Here is a 22,500-nt window from a genome sequence, read left to right as displayed (position 1 = left end):
GATATTCCTTAACAAAAATAGCAGCCGTGGGTTTGATGTAGAGTGGTGCTGACCTGTGTTGCACAGGGCGTTGGACTTTGTGGTCATGAGGGCTTTTTTATGGCATTGAAACCTTGTGGTAATTCTGCAATGTGTGTGTCTGCACACCTGCAAGCCTTATGGGTTTTGTCTTTTTTTTTTTTTTTTTTTTTTCCAGGACAACTAGCAGCAGCGGTGGGCTCACCATCACTAGTTTGCTGAAAGAAAAGGAAGGCTCCGAAGTGGCCAAGTTTACTTTAGAAGAACTCTGCCTCATCTGCAGCATCCTCAGCACCGCCGAGTACTGTTTGGCCACCACCCAGCAGGTGAGCACCCCTGAGGGGCACCCGGCAGCACCCTCCTCTATCATAAGGTGCTGGAGGAGTCAGAAGTACTAAAATATCCCTGGTGGTGTCTGCTACACGTAGCATCCCGTTTATTATTGAGCTCTACATTATTAAATCTATATTTCAAAGAAAGAAAAGTATTGATTTTTGCTCTTTCTACCTGAGAAAAGTCATTTGCTTGTAATCCTGCTTTGCAACATCAGTTTTGGATTCAATCCTTTTGTACTTGTTATGTAATTTGTTTTGGATTGGGGACCAATTTCTTTTTTTAAGACTCTTCTCACGGTTCGTGATCCCTTTTTATAAAAAGAAGAAAACCAGTAATTCAAAATAGGTTTGGGAAAATGCTTGCATGAAATATTGGGGCAAAGTGGAGTGAAGAGAAGGAGGTATTGATGCTGATATGGTTTGCAGCCACAATGCTTCTTACATCCAGGTGCTTTCAAAATGCCGTGGGTTAGTAGATGAGCTGCGATGTTTGGCCATACCAAGGCGTCTCCACCACTAGAACTGGCGATCCTCCTCCTCTGCCGTTTGGGCGCAGACAGGGTGTTGGAAAACATCTTTATTAGCAGGACAGGTGCCACGGTGTTAAGCTGGGACATTAGCATGTCAGGCTAGAGTTACACAGATGACCTTGGAGGTGACTCCTCTGAGGACGCGGTGCTGCCGTAGCCCGTCCTGGCAGATCCGTTTGTCTGGAGTGTCCAACAAGGAGAGACGTCCACCATTCACTGCCTGAGTTTTGGGTATAGTCTGGGCTTAGATTAGGTTTTAAGAAGCTGACTTTTCCAGGACGTAAGTTTTCAAAAATGGTCATTTCAGATAAGAAATCTGACCTTTCTGTTGCTTGTTTTGTTTCTTAACAGCTGGAAGAGAAACTCAAAGAAAAAGTGGACGCAAGTCTAGTGGAGAGAATCAACCTGACGGGAGAGATGGACACTTTCAGCATGTACGTTCAGCAGGTGCATCCTCCCAGAATGTCTCAAACATCCCGGTTTGTCAGCCAGATGGTGCTGGAGTAATACAAGCCCGAGATCCCGGTGTCGTAGGACCCACCCAGACACGCAGCCTTAGGCACAAGCGTTTCCCTGGTGAAGGAATGGTCGTCCTCTGGCCAGTCCGAGAGCAGCAGGACAGACTTCAGATTTAGTTGTTCCCCATCGTCCTCGCCAAAGGAGCAAGAGCACTGGAAAGGGGAAAGGAAATAGTGAGTTTCCATTTGAAACATCATTTGCATCTTGGCAGCTCAGGGAGGTGCCTGTTACATTTCAAGAAAGGAAGCTATTTCGGTACATTCCTTCCTGCTTTAACTTCCCACTGTTAATCAGCAGCCTTGTCAGTATGATCAAACCCCATTTCAGATGACATAAAAGACCGATCCAATCTTATATTTGGGGATTATAATTGAGAGAAGATTATGACTCATTAAAATAACTTTTCACGTAACGATGCTAAAAATACTCCCCTCTAACATCCTCTCCTCTCCACCACTGACAAACAAATTGAATATTCTTTGAGAGGAAAAAAATCATTGTTTTGCCTCACATCAGACAAACTAAAACCTTGGCAAAGCTGGGAAAATAGTCCCTATCACCAGCTCTCCTTCTCCCTAAAACTAAGATTCAGCCCAGGCAGCAGAAAGACTTTTTCAGAGACTTCCTTCCTGCGATTCCTCCTCTCTTGCTCCAGTGGGCAGGATCCCGCTGAATCCCCATCCAGGTTTTTCACATGGTCTCAGGCTGTGTTCCAGGCTGCAGAAACTCCCTTCCCTTTAGATATTTCTCAGAGCTGTTTAAGAGCAAATCCTTGACCAAAAGCTGGAGTTGCCGTGTCCACTAAGCCAAAGCAAGCAAGGTAGCTGGGGACGAGTAATAAAATATGCCGTACGATGGGTTTTTCCCAAGTCAAGGGTGAGTTTTGTGTTTTCTTGTGGCGTCTCTGGCAGGAGCCACCTGCCCTGTGCCACTGCTCTGTTTGCACAGTGCCCGTCTCACGAGGTGGTTGATCATAGGAGGCCAATATGACGTGTTTTGGGGATTGTTTAAATGTATAGTTCATGTTTGCCTTTTTGGACAGCTTTAAAGTTAAACCGACAGGCCTGATGTATCTTGTAACAAAGGCTTTTTAATTGACTTTCAGTCTGTTCCAGGATAGTGCTTTGTCCAGCCTTCTGTCAGTGTAAGTCAGAGCTATAAACCTCTCTGGCGTTTGCTCATTCAACATCAAACCAGTTGTTTCTTCTGGGATTTGATGTCTTGTTAAGCAAGGTCATAAAGAAAGTGATAAAACGTTGCTGCTGACACAGCCTGGAAAGTGCTGCTTCCTTCGCAGAAAGGAGGTGCAGAACCACCCCAGTGTATTTAAAGTGATCAGCCGGGGGGGTTTTACCCTTGGGGTGGTGAAGCATTTTCTTTGGGAAATGTGGAAAAGAGAATGAGCTCTTCTTGAAGCTCAACAGGTGGAAAGATTTGTTGTGTAAATCCAGAAATCCACGGTTCCCACCTCCCTTGCCCTATTGATCCATAGTGAGATTATGGGCAGCGTTCAGAGACACCCTGAAGGCCTGAAGTGTTGAGTTTACTATAGTAAGAACTTATGATACCACAACTTTACTACTGCTTCCCAATCCAGCAGCTTCTGTGTGTCTGTCAGGGATTGCGTGGGGATTCATTAACAGCCACTGAATTCCTGTTCTGCGCTGCCCGAGGCGAAGGTTCAAGGTGGCTTCTAGCAGCACCAGGATCCAAACCCTCCTGCATGTCACAGTGCTTTGCACTTGCAACACGCTTCTTGCTGCACCATTACCCCTCTACAGCAGGTGTTTATTTGAAAATGCAGACAAATAGGTTTCTCTCCCTATTTGCAGTTTTGTGGTTTTTAGGCGAGAGCCCGTACTTGGTGACACAGCTTCAGACAGACTCCTGACGTGCGGAGACTGGTGATGAAATCACTTTCTTTCCCCTGCGAGGGTTGTGTTTCATTTTGGTGCTGAACCACAGCTCTTTCCTACGCGTCGCTGCCAGCCGTGCAGGAGTCAGCTGTGCCCAGGGGACGGTGGTTTCAGTCCGGCTCTCTTGGCATCGCTCGAGCTGGTGGAATCCCCCAAGGGAGTAAATCCCATAGCGCCCAGCAGAAGCAGAGGCACCACCAGAAACAATCACAGGCTTCTTTTTATCCCAGTGCAAGTTTCAGATCATGTAACTTGGAGCCGGTGGTCACTTCACCTCCCACATTAATTTTTCCAACTGATTTTGGATGAGTTTGCCTCTAGAAAACAAATTATTGCTCTGAAGGAACAGTCTTTGTGCCATGGGAACATGCCATCCTGTGCCAGTCTTTGTGTGCTCTAGGAAAGGGAACAGCCAACTTCTGCGGCTTGTGGTGAAGAACAACACCCAGACCCCAGCAGCAGTTATACTGTATCTCGATGAGGATGCTTAAAAATATTTGAAATAGTGAATTCCAGAGTCGTACCCAAAACTGCACAAAGACGACGAGGGGGAGGAAAGATGGTTTGAGGAAGCGCTGGTCACATTTCTTACAGGTCTGTGATTCCCATCTGTGCTCCCATCACGAGAAGAGCAAAAGGAAAATCCAGTTCTTACGTATCTAATCCTGAAGTTGTAAACAGGCATGTGTGGCAGATTTAAAGTTTACACTGGTTTTTAAAACTGTGCTTACTTAGTGAAACGGTCAGTTATTGCTTCTAGCAGAAGTTGTCTGTAACGCGAGTACTGGGTTACATGCCCCTGAGGGTGGTCTGAGCTTCTTGGCTGTTGTTTTAGGATCAGTTGCACCTTTGTGCACGTTGTAATATGGTGGCATCAGATATGTCTCTAAGCAATATCATGCTGTTTAAAAAAGGAGGAGGAAGGGAAATGTGTTTGCCTAATGTGTCCTTTAGCCTGGTGTATGTCTCTGCGAAACCCCGGCGCTGGATGGCGGCAATCCTAGACACAGTGTAAATAAGACATCTGCCTGGTCTGCTCAAATGGGAGACACGTTCAGAACTCACACAGATGTACTTTGTAAAATCCTCTTTGCAAGTTTCTCTAAGTGGAGAGATGATAAAATGTTAGTTTTATGCAGACTGGATTAAATTTGAAGCCAAGTCCTGCTCTGGGCTCGGTACTCAGGGGTTTTTCCTCTTTCTGATGCGTGGGTGGGGGGTTACCCCATCTGACACCCTTGATCTCCAGCTCCTTCTATGTGTCAGCACAGAGAAAGGTCAACTATAAAAATGTCGTCTCCACACTGAAGCCGGTTGTGCAGCTACCTGATGAACAGCGTGCAGAACTTCCCGGCTTCTTTTCCGTACGAGTTTTATCCATGTGCATTCACAGCACAACGCTACTGTCAGCTTGGAGGTGATTTTCCTCCTTTCACAGTCAAACCCGCCAGTTCTGGCGCTGTGTTGCTGAGCACTCGTCTCAAACCCCTGCTTGATTTTTGGTTTTTCTTTTTTTGCAGTGTGATCTCCAACAGCATCCAGCTGTTAGTGCAGGACCTGGACGCAGCCTGTGACCCTGCCCTGACCGCCATGAGCAAGGTAGAGGATGGATTTGGTTCGGGAACGGGGATTCTTGTTTGCTTTGATCGCTTGATTTCACTATTGACACGTCCTTTTATGCCGCCTTGAGACTTAGTCATATATTGATTTTCTTGCTTTTTAGAGCAGCAATTGCTGTATTTATAAATATATCCTTCACTCCAAAACCTCTCATTATTCAGATTAGAGCTTTTGGTCTTTTGCAGCGCAGTAAAACACACAGACAATTAAATACTTTCTGTAAGTACATAAGGCTTTCTCTTTCCCCTCCTAATGCTACTGAGAGCCTTTAAAATTGGGAAAACTTTTGTCAGCGTGAAATTTCAAATGCACCTTCTGGTTTGCTGTCCTCTTTGTGTTCTTTTTTCATTTTACTAGCCTGCTTGTTTGTGGCTGTTAAATGGAGGTACTCAAAGGGGAATATGGAACGGAGATTGAGCCCTGTTGCTTCTGTGATCCTCTCAGGGACATATGGAGCCGTTCCTAGAGAGGCCCATGTGATTAGTGCTTAAGGATTTTGTTGCAGTTACACTGCTGGCTTTTATACATTTGAAATGCAGAGCGGGGTTTTCTTGCCAAAGTATTGTGAAAACCCAGACTGCTTTAGGCAGAGGTGAAGACAACAAAAGTGGATTGAACTATTTTTTTTTAATTAGAAATATTAAACAGAGAGCTCCATTTTTGTAGGATCAACACACTGTCTCGCTGCCATGAATTTTAATAGCTTTCTGCTTTATGATGTATTCCAGCTGTAACCAGCCCCGCCACCCCCAGCTAATATTGGAAGTGGAATGCAGCTGGTAATAAAGCTTGTACGTGTTCCAAAGGAAAAGAGGATTTTTTTTTTCCCACTAAAATAACACCGTTAGGAAGGGCTCGGCACTTCAGGTGGTGTGTGTGCTATGTCAGTTCCTCAGATCTCAACCTACGCAGCGCAGCAGTAGTTGAATCACTTCGCTCTGACTGTTTATACCCAAGTAAACCACAACCTTGAGAAAGCAGCAGCTGGTAGGCCATTTATTTTTGTCTTTGGAGCACTGGTAAAATGCAGCACATGTGATGGGGCTGATGATATATAAACAAGTTAAGTGTTATGAAATTAGCTAAATAAATACTTGTCACTCGTGCACACATTCCGCTATTTGCATCAGACAGAGTTGCTTTTATGTGATTTTTACTAGACCTGGGTTCGGTGCAAGATTTTTTTCCTTCACCCTCCTCCTCCTTCTTTTCCTTCAAGGCTGGGTTATTCTGACAGTTGAATAAGAAATGCATATAATTACTTAAAAGCAGAGTTAGTATTTGGAATTGTAAAATTTCAGTCTGTATTAAAGGAGTAAAGACTGTGGCAGATCCATTCCAATTTTCCTGTACTGGGAAGGCATGTCCCTGCTCCATTAGGGCTCTTCCTTTGTTTAGCTTCTTTTCATTTACTTCATTCTAGTATCCTCCAAGATTGAACATTCCCAGTCCTTTGTTGGATTCTGAAGCTTTTTTCCTTTGCAAAAATGTTCAATAGCTACAGAGGTAAATTAAGAAATACTTAAACCTCTAAATCCACTTTGGCTGCAGGCCACTTTGAGAGATTTAACACAGAATATGGCATCATGGAAATTGCTTTCAGCTGGGAATGGTGCTCAGATTCCCCAATTCTTTACCTTGCGTGTTCTGGAAGAAATGGAAAATGACAAGAAGGCCCCATATTACCAAATTTGTAGGCAATAATCTTTCCTCAAACTCTACAGCAGGTGTAGAATGCTGAGACACGGCTGCAGATGGGGAGCTGGGATGTGGGGTGGGAGAGGAATTTGCCCTAAACCCCTGTTGTCATATTCTGGAAGGCAAAGTGCTGTGAATGTGTTGTACTGATCTGTAGCGGGCACTTAAATTGCCTGATGTGCTCTATTTTTAATTGCTGGGATGAGGGAACCGCTGATCTACATGGGATGTTTTTGTCCCAATTAAGTTTATGGATTGCACTGTGTAAGGTTTGATTTACGGCTGAATTAAGCATCGATTTATATGCAAAACTGTGCTTGTAAGTGGGGCTGGGGGACATTTTAGTGACTCATGTCGATCACTTGCTGGTTTTTTATATTTTGCTAAAACGTTCTGGCACAGCTGCAATTTCCCACTTCCTCACAACTCAGTGGACAACAGCGAGCGCTTCAAGACGGAGCTCTAATAATCGCTCCAGTACATACAAGAAGAGCCCCAAGAGCGGAGCAATCAGAGCTGCCAGCTGCTAATTAACAGTCAGCATGAGGGCGTTTTAACCATCGCGCAAGGTGCGGTGGGCGATGGCGCAAACCAGAACTCGTGTCGGAAAACAAGGGTGGTGGTTTCAGAGGCTGCAGCACCCGCCGGCTTCCCCTTCCCTCCCACCTCCTGCCCGAGCGACACGAGGTCGAGGGAGAAGATGCTGGTTTCGGATGCTCCCCGTGCCCAGTCTGGAACCAGTAACGATCCCGGCAGTGGGGTAAGACTGGGCACGGGGAGACTCGGAGATCGATTCATCATTAAATCACAAAGCAACTCCTTTTGCTGGAGACCCGTGTCAGTGCGGACGTGGAGAAGGGACCTGCTGGTTCTTTTTTTGGCTTGGCTACCCCACTCCCAGCTCTCTGGGGACACAGGGACACGTGGGGACATGGGGACCCACAGCCGGGCAGACCCAGGAGCACGCTTGAGCCCCCGCCGTGCCCAGAAGGTGACGCAGCCCTTGCGATGTGCAAACCTCCCCAGTCGTGCTCAGGGTTTCTCTCCTCCTCTCCCTTTTAAGAGAACACCCTAAAATCTTGACAATCCTGTGGTTTTTGTTGTGAAAACCAGCTCTGAAGGTGGCACCGGCTCTCCAGAGCCAGGTCCTGCCGTGTCCCCCGTGTCCTCGCGGGGTGCGGGTGCCTTTCGGCTGTGCCGGGGCGCCCCGAGCGCGGGGTCTCGCTGCTCCTCTGCTTCGGGCTCCTTTTCAGCGTGTGTATGTAGACTGTGTGGATATCCCAAGAAAAACATAGGACGAGGGAAAAAGAGGAATAAATTTAAAATGACAGGAACAAAGCTTTACCAGAAAAGTTGGGCTCGTGTTGCTTTTGATGACTTTTCAGTATGTGTACTACGTCTTTCATTGCAGCTACTGGTTTTCTGGTTTTTTCTTGGGTGAAACACACCCACATGCACACACAAAGGGCTATTTTTACTGTTCATGCTTTAAAGGTTTGGTTGTAAAGTATTACTTTTGGAACGAATACCAACAAAATGAAAAAGCTACTGTTTTATTGTTGTTGCAATAATTCATCTCAGCAGTTCCTTCCCACTTTCTGGCCGTTCCTCCCGTATGGGGATGGTCTGTTTGTTGAGGATCGCGGTCTGTCGAGAAGCACCAACCCTGGGAATGTGCGAGTCCGCCAGGGAGACCCGCACGAAGTGTTTTCTTCAGATGTGACAGGTACCACGAGGAGCAGAAAAGCAGTTTTCTCTTGAGCAGTCCTCTAAATGAAAGTAAAATGGAATGAAAGCTGTAGAGCAGGCGGTGAGAGCGCTGGCCCTTCCAGCCACCCGGGTATTGCGAGATGAGCAGCGAGGGGTTGGTTTGCTTGGTTTAAATGAGGACAGCTTTGGTAGGACACGTGGAGACTCTCTCAGACACGGTGGTTTTGCAGAGAATTTGGCTTTTCTTGCCCATTAAGTCACTTATGCTGCGTGTTGTTTGGATGGAATCGAATCAGCTGCGTTGCAGGGGACAAAGTAGCCGTCATTAAATTAAAACCTTACATGCAAAATCCAGAACTTGAGAAAACAAGTTTGAGGAAAAACACCCCCTCAAAATAAAAAGCTGCATGTGCCCCGTCTCTTGTCCCAATTTCACATCCATTTTCCTCCTGTTTCATCTCCAGCATGAGGAACAGCATCTCCAAACAGTTCGTGGGAGCACATTGCAGAGCGCGCGGTCTGTGAACAACAGCAGAGCTCAAGCGCTTCTCGGGATGCTCCTGTTCCTCCTCAGACTCTGGTATATACACGGGTGCTTGGCCAGGCCTTACCCAGTTACCTCTTGAGGTTTTTTTCATGTGACTTGTCCCATGTACTCCCTGCGTACTGCAAATCAGGCTCAGAGAATGTCAAGGCAGTCGCACATCTGGCTCACAGGGGCTATTCGGTTGCGTTTCTGCTGACGGTAAATGAAAACAAAATGAGAGGTTGAGTAACTCTTCTTGTTTTGCTGGGGTTTTTTGGGGGTTTTTTTAACATGCGTTTGGGCTGAGCTGAAGTTGGCATCCCAGCTCGTACTGTTTTCAGTGTGAGCTACGCTGGTGTAGAGCGCTTTGGACTTTAAGACTATTTCTACCTCTTCCATCTATCTGTCATCAGTCTCACCAGTATTAAAGTCTTGGCTGCTATACAGGAGTCCAGACTTTGCAAGCTTGCAGATATTTTCTCAAATGCCTGTAATCAGGATTTATATGGGCACTTCATCCCAGCAAACTGGAAACTGTTAAATATTAAGGCAGTCTGGCGTGCTCCAAAACCTTTTTTAATCCTCGTGGTCCCTGTTTGTGGAGGTTGCTGGTCACAATCTCCCTCTCCTCTGTTGCAGAAAGGGCCGTTCTGGGTTTTCTTTGTATTTTGTCATGGAAGGGTTTTGCTCAATCAATATTGTGACGAAGAACATGACCTTGGTGGTGAATTGCGGAGGCGTCTCTTGATGATTCCTTAGAGATCTTTTGGCAGGAAGTTTGTACAGTTTTCCTTACCTGTTGCTTGAATCTTAATGAATTAAACAGTCTTTCTGGTTGTTTTTTCCCCTTTGTGCAGATGCAGTGGCAGAACGTGGAACACGTTGGTGACCAGAGTCCTTATGTCACCTCAGTGATTCTCCACATCAAACAGAACGTCCCCATCATCCGCGACAATCTGGCCTCCACGAGAAAGTATTTCACTCAGTTCTGTATAAAATTTGCAAAGTAAGTTACCAACAGGGCACAGAGTTTGTCGGGGTCTCTGGTTGTCGGTAGTCTGCCTGTAGATGATGATTTTCTTTCTGGCTGCCGGTGTCTGGGTGAAGAGCCGCGCCATCCAGGGAGAGCACAGAGGGAGGTGGGGTGGGACAGCAAACACCAGCAGCTGCTGGAGAGGTTAAAAGATACTTGAATTTCTTGCCTCGAGCTTCCTGCTGAGGCAGATTTTCTCACATATTTGTATTGATTGGTTCCTTTTCACGTGCCTAAGCTGTCCCGTAAAATACTGTGATGATCACTGTCCGCTGTTTGCCAAGTACAGAAGGTTCAGCGTTGGATGTCTGAAAAAGGCTTTGAACGTCTGAATGTGGACACAACTCTTGCTATGGGAACCTATTTTCCTCCCAGCGATAAGAGGCTGTGGTGCTTCCAGGTTCTGAGAAATGAAATGCGGTTCATCATTTGCCTCTAAATGACTTTTATAATAGGTATAGCACTGTAAGGAGGGCTTGTGTGATGAGTATGTTCTACTTTCACAGTCTAAAAGCTGCTTTTCTGTGCCAAAATAGTTCAGTAAGGGAGGGCAAACAGACATTCTGATTTTGGGGGATATTACGAGCGTCTTCCTGGCGAGTCACTTAATGTTTGTGCAGCATTAAAGAACTGGAGGGTGAAACAGAAATTCCCCTTGCCTCTGGATCCAGGGCTGAGGGTGCAGCTCTCCACCATCTCTTGGACATCCACATTTTGAAGCTGTGTGTATCTGAAACAAAAATTCAGTTCTTTGGGAAGATACTTTGGACTCTTCCCTGCTTGCCTGTGGCCAGCTGAGCTTTGCGTGCCAGTGGCCCCAGAAAAACCCTCGGGAGGGCTCTGCCAGTTGTAGCTGCTGCTTTTGGTGCTGCATGTGACTGTGCTGGTAGACTTGGGAGCAGCACCGTGCGGATCATGTGTCACTCTAAAATACCTTAACGTTTCATTCATCTCTAATAAGCTAATCATCCTGAAATAAACCGTGTGGCCTGGCAGTGACTGTATGGGTTGGAGAGCGGAGCTTCAGAAGGGAGGGATGCAGGAGGCTCCCGAAACCACGAGCTGTCGCAGCAGGGAGCCTGGCCCGAGGGTTTCATTCCCTCTCGCTATCTCAGGGTACTCGTTAGTTTGCATTAAGGAGCAGTTACTGATAAATCATATTATAACGTTGCCCGTAATCACCGTTTGAAATGCTGTCTCAGTGAAAATTTATTGCACTTAAGCCTTCTATGTGGTTACACTTGAATTTTATATCACTAACACAGTGATAAATAAAAAAACCCCATTTACTCAGCTGTTCACAGAACACTCTTAATACCTCAGCTTAGTTGCCTCCCTTTTAACTTTATTGCTACGCACATACCAAGTAAACTCCGTATAAAGTACTCAGCTCTCACATCTGAGAAAAATTCGCATCTGAGCTGAGTGCCTTCATCCCAACTTGTGCCGTAGAACAGCACAGAGACCCCCAAAACTACCGCTCTGCTCCAAAACCTTTTTAGCACAGCTACAGCTCTGATCACAGCACAGTAACGTTAAGACACAGTCCTGGATTCGCTGTGCCGTGGATCAGACACAGAAGTGAAAATTTGGTTCCTGAAGATTGTTTTTGCAAGATACATAGAGCCTTTCTGTACAACTTGGTTTTAAGGACAACTAGCCCAGTGCTAAGGGTGCGCTGGTCTACTCAAAATGCTTGTTCCATTTCAATGCATACAAACGTTTGTATTTTGGAAGCTCTGAATTCTTATGGAATATGCTGGCCTGCCCAATATAAACACCTGGCTTTTTGTGTGCTCCACGCTGAAAATTCTTTTAACAGGCATTGTGCTTGTCCGTACGCTGATGCCTGTATCTTTTTGAACCGCCAGCCACTTCTCAGCTCTAATGGGTTGTGTAAAGCGCTCGTGTTGAGTTACAGGACCACAGGGGAGAAGGCATCTAAAGTCACTAAATTTAAAACTGAGGGATCTGAGCCAAGTCTGGAAGAAGAAAAACGGCCATCAGAAATCGCATCAATCCTCTAACCTAATTTGTCATTTTTGCTTTGTTTTGACCAAGACGTAACTCTGACTCCCTTGAAATGGCGAGAAGCGGCCGACTTTCCAGGAGGCAGCACGGGCAGGGCGAGGGGCTCTGTTCTCACCGCACCTCGCTGCTTATCCTTTGAAATCAAAAACCGCAGCGGTGAAGCCGTAGCTGCTATGCCGGGATGTGTTTGGAAAGTCTGTGACCTGACCTCAGTGAGGAAGAGATTAGAACCAGGAGGCAGGAAAAACAAACAGCTCTGCCCCTCGCCAGAAAAGCGGCTGGTCTGTCACGCAGGGCCAGGCGTGGTGGGTGACGGGAGCAGCGTCCTCCCAGCTGCTCCAGCCTCTGCAGCGTGATCTTAGCGAGCTGGGTGGAAGAAGATGGTGATGAGGAGGCTCCCGGGGGTTTTGAGCTGAGCTAAGCCTGGGCGAGCCTGCGAGGGCTGGTCCCCGCCTGGGAGGAGGGCGTAAAGCAAAACCCGGCTCAGCTGCGGTGACTCGGTGACACCAGGATGCTTTGGATGGTGGCCCGGAGGAGCTCGTGTCCCGCCGGACAGTGGTTACATCTGTCTGCCGTGCTTAGGAAGGCGTTGTGTTTGATGCATCGTTGGTGCAGGGGATTAGGAAAACCCAGGCTTTGGCAGAGCTGGGGATGGGAGCTGCTCAGATGCTGTGGTTGCTGGGCTTTAGGTTTGTGATCTGTCTTGCGCTGCATTATTGTTACACTGGGGACTTGTCTGCTGGAGGGTTTGCTGCATTCAGTTTTATAGCCACAAATGAATTCTGGCATCCAATCCAGCTGTGTGGATGTGCAGGTAGTCGAGGCATATAGAGTACAAACCCGTGTACAGAGCGTTACCGTTGAAATACACACGTATTATTCACCTCAGGATTGCTGCTGCGTGCTCAGAGCGCCAAGCGTTGAGTCCAGCCCAGGCTCGAGACTCCAGTGAATTTTCCAGTTAAGTGCAACGGCTCTTGATGGTCTCTGCTAGTTCAAAAGAAAAAAAAAAAGAGGGGGAAAAATATACCAGAGCAGCCCTTGGATGTTATGGTTTGTCTTGTCTATCCTGCTGGAGCTGGGAAGCTGTTTCCAATAAGGCAGCGTGAAATAGCAGGCATGTGGGGATAGAAGGTCGCTTTACCCGCTGCATTGCTCGTGGGTGGCCTGGGAATTGTTTCATGCAAGACAGAATGCTGTCTATGGGAGACCATGTGGTTATATAGAAAAGAAGATTTTAAAAAAAGAGGGGAGGGGGTCCTTTGGCTGCTGGTCTTGCCACCCTGCAGAAAGAAAGGCTTGTTGCCCTGTTTCCCATACGCAACACGAGCATCAGCTCCACGCCTGACCTTACAGGGAGAGGGAGACTTGGACCTACGTGCAGGATCAAAGGTACAATTAATCTCTTCTGCCCTTCCGCTGGTAGCAAGCTGCTGCATCCAGAGCACATTGATCATTTTATAGGATCGCCTGAGCTCCAGCTGTGCTTGGCGCTCTCTAATTGCCCTCTGGGAATTAGTTGTACACCTGAAAAATGGACTTCTAAACCATATAAGTTACATCTCTGCTGCAATGCTTTCGTGCAAGAGGAGACAGGGCTTGATTTCTTCCTCTAATTTATATTTTGTTGCCAAGGTTGTTTCTCTGGTGGCCAAATTCAGAGCTGTTTGGGGCAGCCCAGTAGCTGGTTCTCAATAGTTTGAAGTTGTTCTCCAGGAAAAGATGATTCACTGAGAGAGGTCGTGGCTGTGTCTGAGGGAAGGGAAGGAGCCTTCACTTGGAAGGACTCTTCCTCGAACCATTTCTTTCGATTTGCTCAGCAGCTTGGCATGCTCTGTGCCTGAGTTACACTTTTGTCATTCTTCCATGAGAAAGGGCAAAAAATAAATGTCCTGGCTTGGAAAACAGGTGGCAGGACAAACAAGTTGCTGTCCATGCTCCTTGCTTTGTGGGAAGGAAACAGATGCAAAGGGGAAACCACCCGCTTAGGTCATCACCATAAACAGCACCTCGTTCAAAAGGAGAGAAAACAGACTGACTTACCTGAACTTGAGATAAAGCCATTAAAATCTAAGACCTGCCACCAGGTCACGGACAAGGTCCTGGAAATGTGAGCCTGGTAGGCGCTCAGCCAAAGGCGTGAAAGAAGCAGAACACATGACAAAATAAGGCAGCAGGAGGAAGACAAGGGGACGAGCGGTGTGGTCCTAAGGACGCAGTTTGTGTTGCTCAGGCTGGTCCCTCTCCTCGCGTCCGGCTCCTGGTTTGTCCTGGGGCTGCGGCTCAATAGGATCGGTGGGGCAGGAGCTCGTCTTGCAGGTTCTCAGCCTGCGCTTCTCCAGAAGGGAGATTCTGCTTCTCCACCGGAGAATGAAACTACTGCAAAGCCTAAAATCAACAACCCAAAACCTAAAACCAAAGGTGACACTCTGGAGTACAGGGGCTGAGATGATGAATATTGGGCTTCTGTCCTTCCCAAATTCTCCCCGGTTTAGTGTAGGTACCTTTCTGAGTCTGAAGTCCACGTTAGTGAAATCGGGTGTTGGTGTTTTCCTTTTCACAAAACTTTTTCTTGTCTTGATTGTGTTGGCGAGAAGCTCTCTGGAAAAGTGCCTTTGTGTGAACGTCCGGGGCCCAGCAAACCTCCTGCCTTGGCTGGACCTCGAGTTCAGTGTGGAACACGCACGTTATGGAATTACTGGTGTGCGGTAAAATGTAGGGTCTGGATACAATCAAGATACTTCTACTCCGTGAACAGCTATACTAATCCTGGAGTGTTGCCGGTTTTATTAGGTACCACAGTTTGTTTGCTTGTTCTCAACCTTGTACTGGAATACTTCATGTATAGTTTACAGCAATTTATTTACATAGAGTATGTGTGCAACTTCTCAGTTAACTTAGAGGTCGGTATGGATTAAGGCAAAAGTATCGTACCTCGGGTTGGTTTGTTTGTTATTTAGTGGATTTAATGTGGCTGGAGTCAGCTTGAGAACGAGGCACTCACAGTGTCTGTGGAAAGCCATCCCGGTTGGTTTTTGCACGCTGTGTTACTGTATGACTCCAAATACTCACATGTAGTTGTGTCATTTTTTCTCTCTCCTCTGCAGCTCCTTCATTCCCAAGTTCATTAACCACCTCTTCAAGTGCAAACCTATCAGCATGGTGGGCGCAGAACAGGTAAGAAAAAGTAATTGCACCGGCTGTAATAATTCAGTGTGAGGTTCCGACGTGTTTGTTACCGTCAGACTGTGGGTGCAGCTGCAGGGTGAGCCCCCATCTCCCACCCTGCCCGTGGGCTGGGACCCCACTGCTCTGCAAGGATGAGGGTTGGATGAGGCAGCTCTCAGCTGTCCCTGCACATGCAGCTGCTCCCCCGTGGGATGATTCAGAATAAAAAAAGCAGAATCGTCCCTAATGGGACTGCTGTGAACTTCAAATCGGTGCCTTAAAAGCCACTTGGGTTTGAGGGATCAAAGATGGGTTCTGAGCGGTGTGTGTCTGCAAAATGGAACAGGAGCTTTACATCAAACCCTTCCTCTTTCTTAATGGAAAGCAAATGAGTGAAGCGCCGTTTCTGCTCGTCTTGTGCAATGAGCAATAACCTGAGAGTGATTAAATGAAGTCTTTTCTTAAATAAGCATCTAAAGTGATGAACCGGTTGCCAGCAGTGGGCTTGTGTCTGATCTTAAAAGGTTTTCATGTTACCATATTGGAATAACAGGCCCAGTTTGGTTCTTTAAGGCAGACTGGGAACATTTTTATTAGCCCGATTCACAGCGAGTGTGTCTCATGAAAGTGGGACATCCCTTGTGGGTTTGGTGTGCAGAGAATCTTCACAAGCTGCTCTCCTCTCTCTGCAGCATATAGGTCCTCAGTTGTTTTAGCATCTTTTGAACGCTGCCCTGGTCACTCACCGGCATCTTTCTGCACCCGTTTCTCTCCCCTGGTGCAAACGTTGCTGTAGAATTTGCTTTCCTGGTCCTACACACGGCTTTTCCTGCAGTTTGCTAATTATCACGTTGGAAAACTGGGCACCGGGGTGGTATTTATGGAGGTGTGTGGCGTGGCGAACAAGACCTGTGGGTTTTTTCACTTTTTGTGGGTTTGCATCTCTGACTTAACAACAATTCGCTGTCTCGGCAAGCTTTGGCAGTGAATTGGCAACGCCAGGGTCCTGGGACGGGTGATGGGGAAACAGGTGATGGGACAGAGCCTGTGAGGGCTGCGGCTGCAGGAACGGCTGCGGAGCACGCAAAGCCCCTGCTAGACACGAGAGGGTTCGTGTGGGAAAGATGCAAGTTCCTGGAAAAATCTCCCATCTATGGGATCCCTGGTGGACACGCGGGAATCCAGCCGTGACAGCCGGAGCCGGCGCCGGGCTGCAGCAGCTCCGGGGCACACAGACCTGCTGGGTTTTGCTGTGGTTTCCTGGCTCCCCAGGACGAGATTGATGCCGTCGGTTCATCTCGCGCAGACCGCGGAACAGGCAGCGCATGGCGATGAGACGCTGCCGCAGATAACGGGGTCCAGATTGGAGCTGGTGTGACCCACCGCGCCCTCCTCGGCTCAGTCCTTTGCATTTGAGATGAATTCCCACGTGTGCCGAAAGCTGTAAATAATTCACGTTGTGACGGCTGGGGGTTCTGCGGTGCCCGTCACGTTGTGTGTTGCTCCAGAACGAGCTTCCACCTGCTCCAGGGAGCCCTTCGGCAGCAGCTGCCCCGGCTGTGCCAGCAGCCCCGCGAGTTTTCACGCTCGCTGCTGTGTCAATAAATTGTGCTCCTTGTCATCTAGTTTGATTTCAGGGTTCTGCCCTTCACTGGTTTTGTCTCACCTCTTCAAACATACCTCGTACAATCAGAAGAGTGCGGTATTTGGGGTAATTTTTCTCTAAGAAACCTTAACCCACAGCGTTTTGTCATCAGACAGTGCTTGTCTGTCTGGGCTAAATTTTGTGGCTGCTGCTTATTTAGCTGCTGGTCTGGTAAAAACCAACATCCAGGCTGTGAGTTTCAGTGTACCTGTGAGCACAGGATATTGAGCAGTTCTTAATGTAGCTGTATTGTGTTGCAGTTTTCTTTTTAAAGAAAAAAAAAATCAAGTGGTTAAGTAAATGCAGAAAACTTGCCCTAATGGGTGGCCGGGTGCAGGAGGAAGCGCGGCGTTAATTCATTTGACATCAGTATCTAAATAACGATACGGCTACAGGTGATGGAGATTGTTTCACTTTATCCTGTGGAGGGGAAGAGGGCTGGAAATCCGTGCCCGATGTGCCAGATGTTGAGCTGCCATAAGTCATTTCAAGTCAGCAGAGCAGTGCTCGGTTAAAATCAACGAACGGTGCTGATCTGTAGCCACAGGTGATTGTCTGTCCTTGAGCATCATTACGTGGGTCAGTCCCTCCCGCTCCTGCAGCCCCGTTACCAGGATTCCGTTCAATGTGGGAAGCATTAAACTCGTAAGGATGTTTGATTATTATAGCGGCTAATGGAGCTTGGTGCCAGGGACCTGAATTAACAGGGTGTGATGAACTCTTGCAGCTGCTGCTGGACACTCACTCGCTGAAGATGGTTCTCCTGGATCTGCCCTCCATCGGGTCCCAGGTGGTGAGGAAGGCTCCTGCCAGCTACACGAAGATAGTGGTGAAAGGCATGACTCGGGCTGAAATGATCCTGAAGGTAACTCAAGACTTTTGATAACCTGCCAGCCAGACTGCTGGACTGGGAATCGGAGCGAGTGAATTCCAGGGGGCCCTTCCTTTGAACGCGGCAAAATCTGCAATCGCACATGAACGTACGCGAGCTCGTCCGGGTGTGCTGCCAGCTGTTCTATAGAACTGGCTCGTTCGCCTTGGGTTTGCCCCCACGCTCTTTTAACATCGCGTTTGAGTTTTCATCCTCATTTTTCAAGGTAACCGAGGGCTCAATTTCTGCTTACTAGGAGACGTGGGGCACCAGATTCCCTCAGGAGCTTGTGAAAATCGGAGTTAGCATCCGTAAGCGTCTGCTGTGGGGCAAACCCTCCAGTTCAGGTTACTCCAGGCCTTTGTGCAGACTCCATCGCGCCAGGGAGCCAAGCCGGGCTTGAGTCACCTGTTTACTGTCTAGTGTAACAGCCAGTGCAAACATGTCTGGGTTACTGTATTCACCAGAGTCCTTTTTCATTTTCCAGACCCTGGTGCCTGGAAAATGACCCAAAAGCGATGTGTTGTCTTCATAAAAAGTAACAAGCAAAGCAGTGTCCCTTTCCCTGCTGTTGCTGGAGTAAGAAGTGACGTTGGATCCCAGTGGGAGCTGTGCAGTTGTACCCTCCGGGGCGATGGGATTGTCCCCTGCTCACCACCAGCGCTGGGAAGATGTTCCTGTGGGTGACTTAGAGGGACGTGGGGACGGGCAGGACAGAAATGAGTTGCGTGGTTCCATGCTTTTGGAGTAAGGTGACTGAGATATTAGTAGATGCATTAAAGCAAGTCTAAATTTTCTTAGGAATGACCTGAAGAAAAATACCCTGGTACTGCTAACAGAGGAGCAGGGCAGACCGGTGCCTGTCACATACAGAAACGGATCTTTCCTTGGGTTTTATGTAAGAATCGGAAAAGTCATGGACTTAATTCGTCTGCCCTTAACATCACGTTGGCTTCATGGGGCGGGGGGCGCAGGCTAGGGGTGCTGCTGGTCCTTGTCACTGCTATTTCAGACGTCCCTGCTGCACAAAGCACTTCTGGCCCCAGGTGAGGGCTCGTGTCAGTGTAACGAGGAATTAAACAGCGATACCAGACATATACCGGTGCAGCTCATTCCACAGGAGCACCACTGAGCCCGTCGATGCAACAAACAAATTCATTCAGCCCCGCAGCGCAGACGCGGGTGGGGAGGAGGGTGCACGCACGTCCCACAGAGCTCTTTCCTTGCTCCTCTGGCTGCGCTGTCTGAAGTTCCAGCTTTTCATCTTGGCAGAAGATTTTTACAAGGGCTGTAAATTAAGGCTTTATAAGTGTATACATGGCTATGATGTTTCATTGGTCTGAAGTGCAGGGAAAGAAAGAAATGTCTCGGTGACAGAATACAGTGTGGGGTGAGCTGGGTCAGTGGAAACATATGGAAATGTTTTCAGAGACGGGGCAGAGTCTGGTCCGGTGCAGGCACACACACACGTTCACACACACACGCCTCCCCAGAGAGATGGGTTTGCTGCGCGGCGTTATCAAAAGATGCGTTCTCTGTGGAGCTCGCTGCTCATGTAACGAGAATATAACAATGAGTAATCATCTTTCCAGCTTCAAGGCTATTTTAATTTTTTTTCCTGACTCGACTGTTGCTGGGACTAAGAGGGTGTGAGCTCCAGGGCAGGTGTCAGCGGGGGGGTCACAGCCTCTTTCTTGTTGCTTAAGCATTATATTTTAGGAGAAGCCAGTCCTGCTGTCACTCACGTACTTGAGTTGACTGAGAGCTGGTTTTAACTCATAGAATTTGCCTGGTCTCTTTTGTTTCTTGTCTTGGCAGGTGGTTATGGCCCCACACGAGCCCCCGGTTGTGTTTGTTGACAATTACATCAAGCTCCTTGCTGACTGCAGCACAGACACTTTCCAGAAGATACTAGACATGAAGGTTAGAACCAGTCCTACAGAATTTCTGCTCCTCCGCTAGCGCTGCTTTGAGATTGTTGGCGATGTTTTTCTGCAGAAATATAGAGGGGTTTGGGAGTGGGAAAAGCACTCTAAGGCAAGAGTATCCTCTGTACTCTGAGACAAGTAGGTTTTCAGTTCACTCAGCGTGCTTCTAGCTGCTCTGGCTCCCGGGGCTGGGCTTAGTTGTCTCAGTATCACCCAGAGATCTACACACAGCTCTTGGGTGAACGAAAGGCTGTGGTTTGAAACGGGCTTTCCTGCAGCTATTCCCATGCACGCCCGTTCCCAGATGAATGGAGTCCAGCCTGATCGCTTCTCTCTCCTTCGCTCCCGCAGGGCCTGAAGCGGAGCGAGCAGAGCAGCATGCTGGATCTGTTCCGCCAGCGCCTGCCCGCTCCCCCCTCGGGCACCGAGAACACCGGCTCCCTCTCGCTGAGCGCACCCACACCCGAGCAGGAGTCCTCGCGGATACGGAAACTGGAGAAACTCATCAAAAAAAGACTCTGAGTGAGCAGAAGGAAACTGTTGCTCAGGACTAGCTGCAGTGATCGGGAGTGAGGCTCGTCAGATTTATGATTTATGGCGTGCAGCTGAAAAATCTGTGTCCGTCACTCCCGTGCCCTGTGATCTCTTAACCATTCAGACCAAGGGAGGATTTGACCAAGGTGTTTACCCTTAGCTTAGCAGGAATGAAACCCAGGACATGCCTGGGGCCACGTGGTGGAGAAAGCAGAGGTATCGGGAAGTCAGCAGCTATAAAAACGGTTTAGCTGGATTCAGAGAATATCTGGCTGTGATTCACTCGTGTCCCAACCTTCAGCCTGGCTGAGCTCCTGCAGCAATACCAAGGATTTGGCCTGAGAGTTTGGTGTTTCTGCTCACTCCCTGCTGCAGAGCTGTTCCTCTGTTTCATTATTTATTGGGGAGGGGGGACCAACCCCAAACTGTCACCACCACCAAAAAAACCCCAACCCTTTAACAGCTGGGATCCAGGCTTCTGCAGCTCAGCTGCATTAACGAGATGCCCAGGAGAGAACCCCAAAGCAGGTTTCTCCTCTGCTCCCAGGACAGGCACATACATAAACCAAGCTGGTTTAATGCACAGCGAATCCTTTTCAGAAGAGGAGGAAAGGGCTGAATTAATGCTTTCTGCACCTTGGCAAACCTCCTGCCAACGAGCCAGCAGCCTCGGTCGCTGTTAGAGCTTAAAAGCCAAACCAGACATGTGCAGAGCCTGTCTCCAGCTGCTTGTTACTGCTCTCGCGTGTGCTGGACTTGCCCGCTGTCCTTGCCCTGCAAGGAGAGATGCTGGAAATGTTGGTTTTATAAGGAGCCTGAGCCGTTTCCCAGGACAGGCTGCTCACGCCAGCCTCAGCCTTTGAGAGCCTTCCTCTCCTCCTCCTCCTCTGAGCCTCAGCTTGCAGCAGTACAGAGAGGAGGAGAACCAGAGGTGAGATATTTCAGATAACCCAGCCCCGCTTCCTGGGGGAAGGCAGCTGCCAAGAGCCGGAGCGGTGACGTCCTTTGTAGAGCAGCAGTAACAACGCTGGTGGGGAGCGACGGCAGTTTCTCATCACTCCAGTCGCACAAATCTTCCTGAGTTTATTTCATTTCTTTCCCTTCCTGATTTCACATCAGGTGACAAAAGAAGAACAGTGGCCGAAAGCACGTCGGGATGACAAAAGGCCGTTCCCCCAGGACGGATTATCTCGAGGTGCACGTGCAGGATGGTTCACACGTTATCAAACGCAATAGCCGGGGAGGAGGGAACACGGGTTTGCACAGATTCATTATTCCCATGGAGGGATGAATAATTTATTTGAGATTAATTTTTCTTTGCTTTGTCTATGGTTGACTGTCTTAACTAAATTAGGAATAGCTGAAGACGATGTTCAAGTTATTGTCGCGTGTCTTTCCCCGAAGGCTTCCCCCGTTTCATTCTCTACATTTCATTCTGGAGATAAGAGGAAATAAAAGACAAAACGAATTTTTAATTTCAGCCTTTGAAGAATGCTACAGGTCTGGGTGTTTGGAATTCCACTTTTAGAAGGCAAGTCTGTGTTTTTCTACTTATGGTATAAAGGTTTTGTCCCCCGGCTCTTGGGGATTTATCAGATCTGGCACGTCTGTAAGCGTATGTGAGCTGTTTGGGGTTTACATCTCTGGGGAATAAAGGATTTTTTTTTTTTTTTTTCTGTGTAAAATGCTACATTTTACGTTTTTTGGCCGGAGTGTAATTCAGGCTGTATGTCAGAGCGTGACACTAAAATGAATTAAATGATAACTGATGTTCATGGGCTGGGTGTTTTCTGTATGACCGCCGCACCGCAAACCCCCGGGACCGGACCTGACCCCAATCCCACAGTGCCCAGGGCTCCGCGAGTCCCTCTCCTTCAATTCCTCGCGCAGCTTCTCTCTTTTCTGGCTTTTCCACCTTCCGCTGCTCCAACTCTCCACCAGCAGCATGTGCATTCACAGCAGCTCCCACACCATGCAGGCGGCTCAGCAGAGCCGACCTTGTCCCCCTAAATAATGGGATCATTCCTGATGACTTCAACGGCTGGAGAGATTTCTGAGAGATCCTAATTTTTTCCTTTGAAAATTAATTAAGAGGTAGCACCTTATTTTCTTCCACGATGCATGACGTACGAGGAGTTTCTTTCACTTGGAGAATTAGTGACTCATTTGCTTTTCTCCTGCCAGTCCTGCCCCCTCCGCCCTTGGGCAGGACCAGCCCACGCTGGGCGATGTGGGTGTTTATTTCTTTCGCCAGATTTACAGCCGCGGCTTCCAGTGTTGGAGCCGCAATGGCCAAGTCTCCACCAGCCTTTCCTTGGCCACGGGCAGCAGACGTGGATGCTGTTCGGCAGTGTCGGGTGCACGGCTCTGCCGAGCTGAGGGAAATGAGCTGAAACATTTGTCTTTGGGCTGTGTCAG

General features: G+C 48.1%; 1 protein-coding gene across 2 annotated transcripts in view; it reads left to right on the top strand.

Moving 5' to 3' along the window:
- The window catches only part of VPS53 (VPS53 subunit of GARP complex), a 59,330-nt gene extending 37,487 nt beyond the window's left edge, over positions 1-21,843 (top strand). For both annotated transcript variants that reach the window (XM_065647234.1, XM_065647236.1), the window contains exons 15-22: positions 197-344; positions 1,235-1,317; positions 4,839-4,917; positions 9,730-9,878; positions 15,044-15,113; positions 17,477-17,614; positions 19,439-19,543; positions 19,900-21,843. In XM_065647234.1, coding sequence (XP_065503306.1) covers positions 197-344; positions 1,235-1,317; positions 4,839-4,917; positions 9,730-9,878; positions 15,044-15,113; positions 17,477-17,614; positions 19,439-19,543; positions 19,900-20,070 — 943 coding nt within the window. In that variant the 3' untranslated portion in view covers positions 20,071-21,843. The remainder of the gene's footprint in view (positions 1-196; positions 345-1,234; positions 1,318-4,838; positions 4,918-9,729; positions 9,879-15,043; positions 15,114-17,476; positions 17,615-19,438; positions 19,544-19,899) is intronic.
- The last annotated feature ends 657 nt before the right edge of the window (positions 21,844-22,500 follow it).

The sequence above is a fragment of the Caloenas nicobarica genome, chromosome 17, assembly GCF_036013445.1.
Source record: "Caloenas nicobarica isolate bCalNic1 chromosome 17, bCalNic1.hap1, whole genome shotgun sequence".
In the NCBI taxonomy this organism is placed as follows: domain Eukaryota; kingdom Metazoa; phylum Chordata; class Aves; order Columbiformes; family Columbidae; genus Caloenas; species Caloenas nicobarica.
This window is presented reverse-complemented; position numbering and strand designations above follow the sequence as displayed.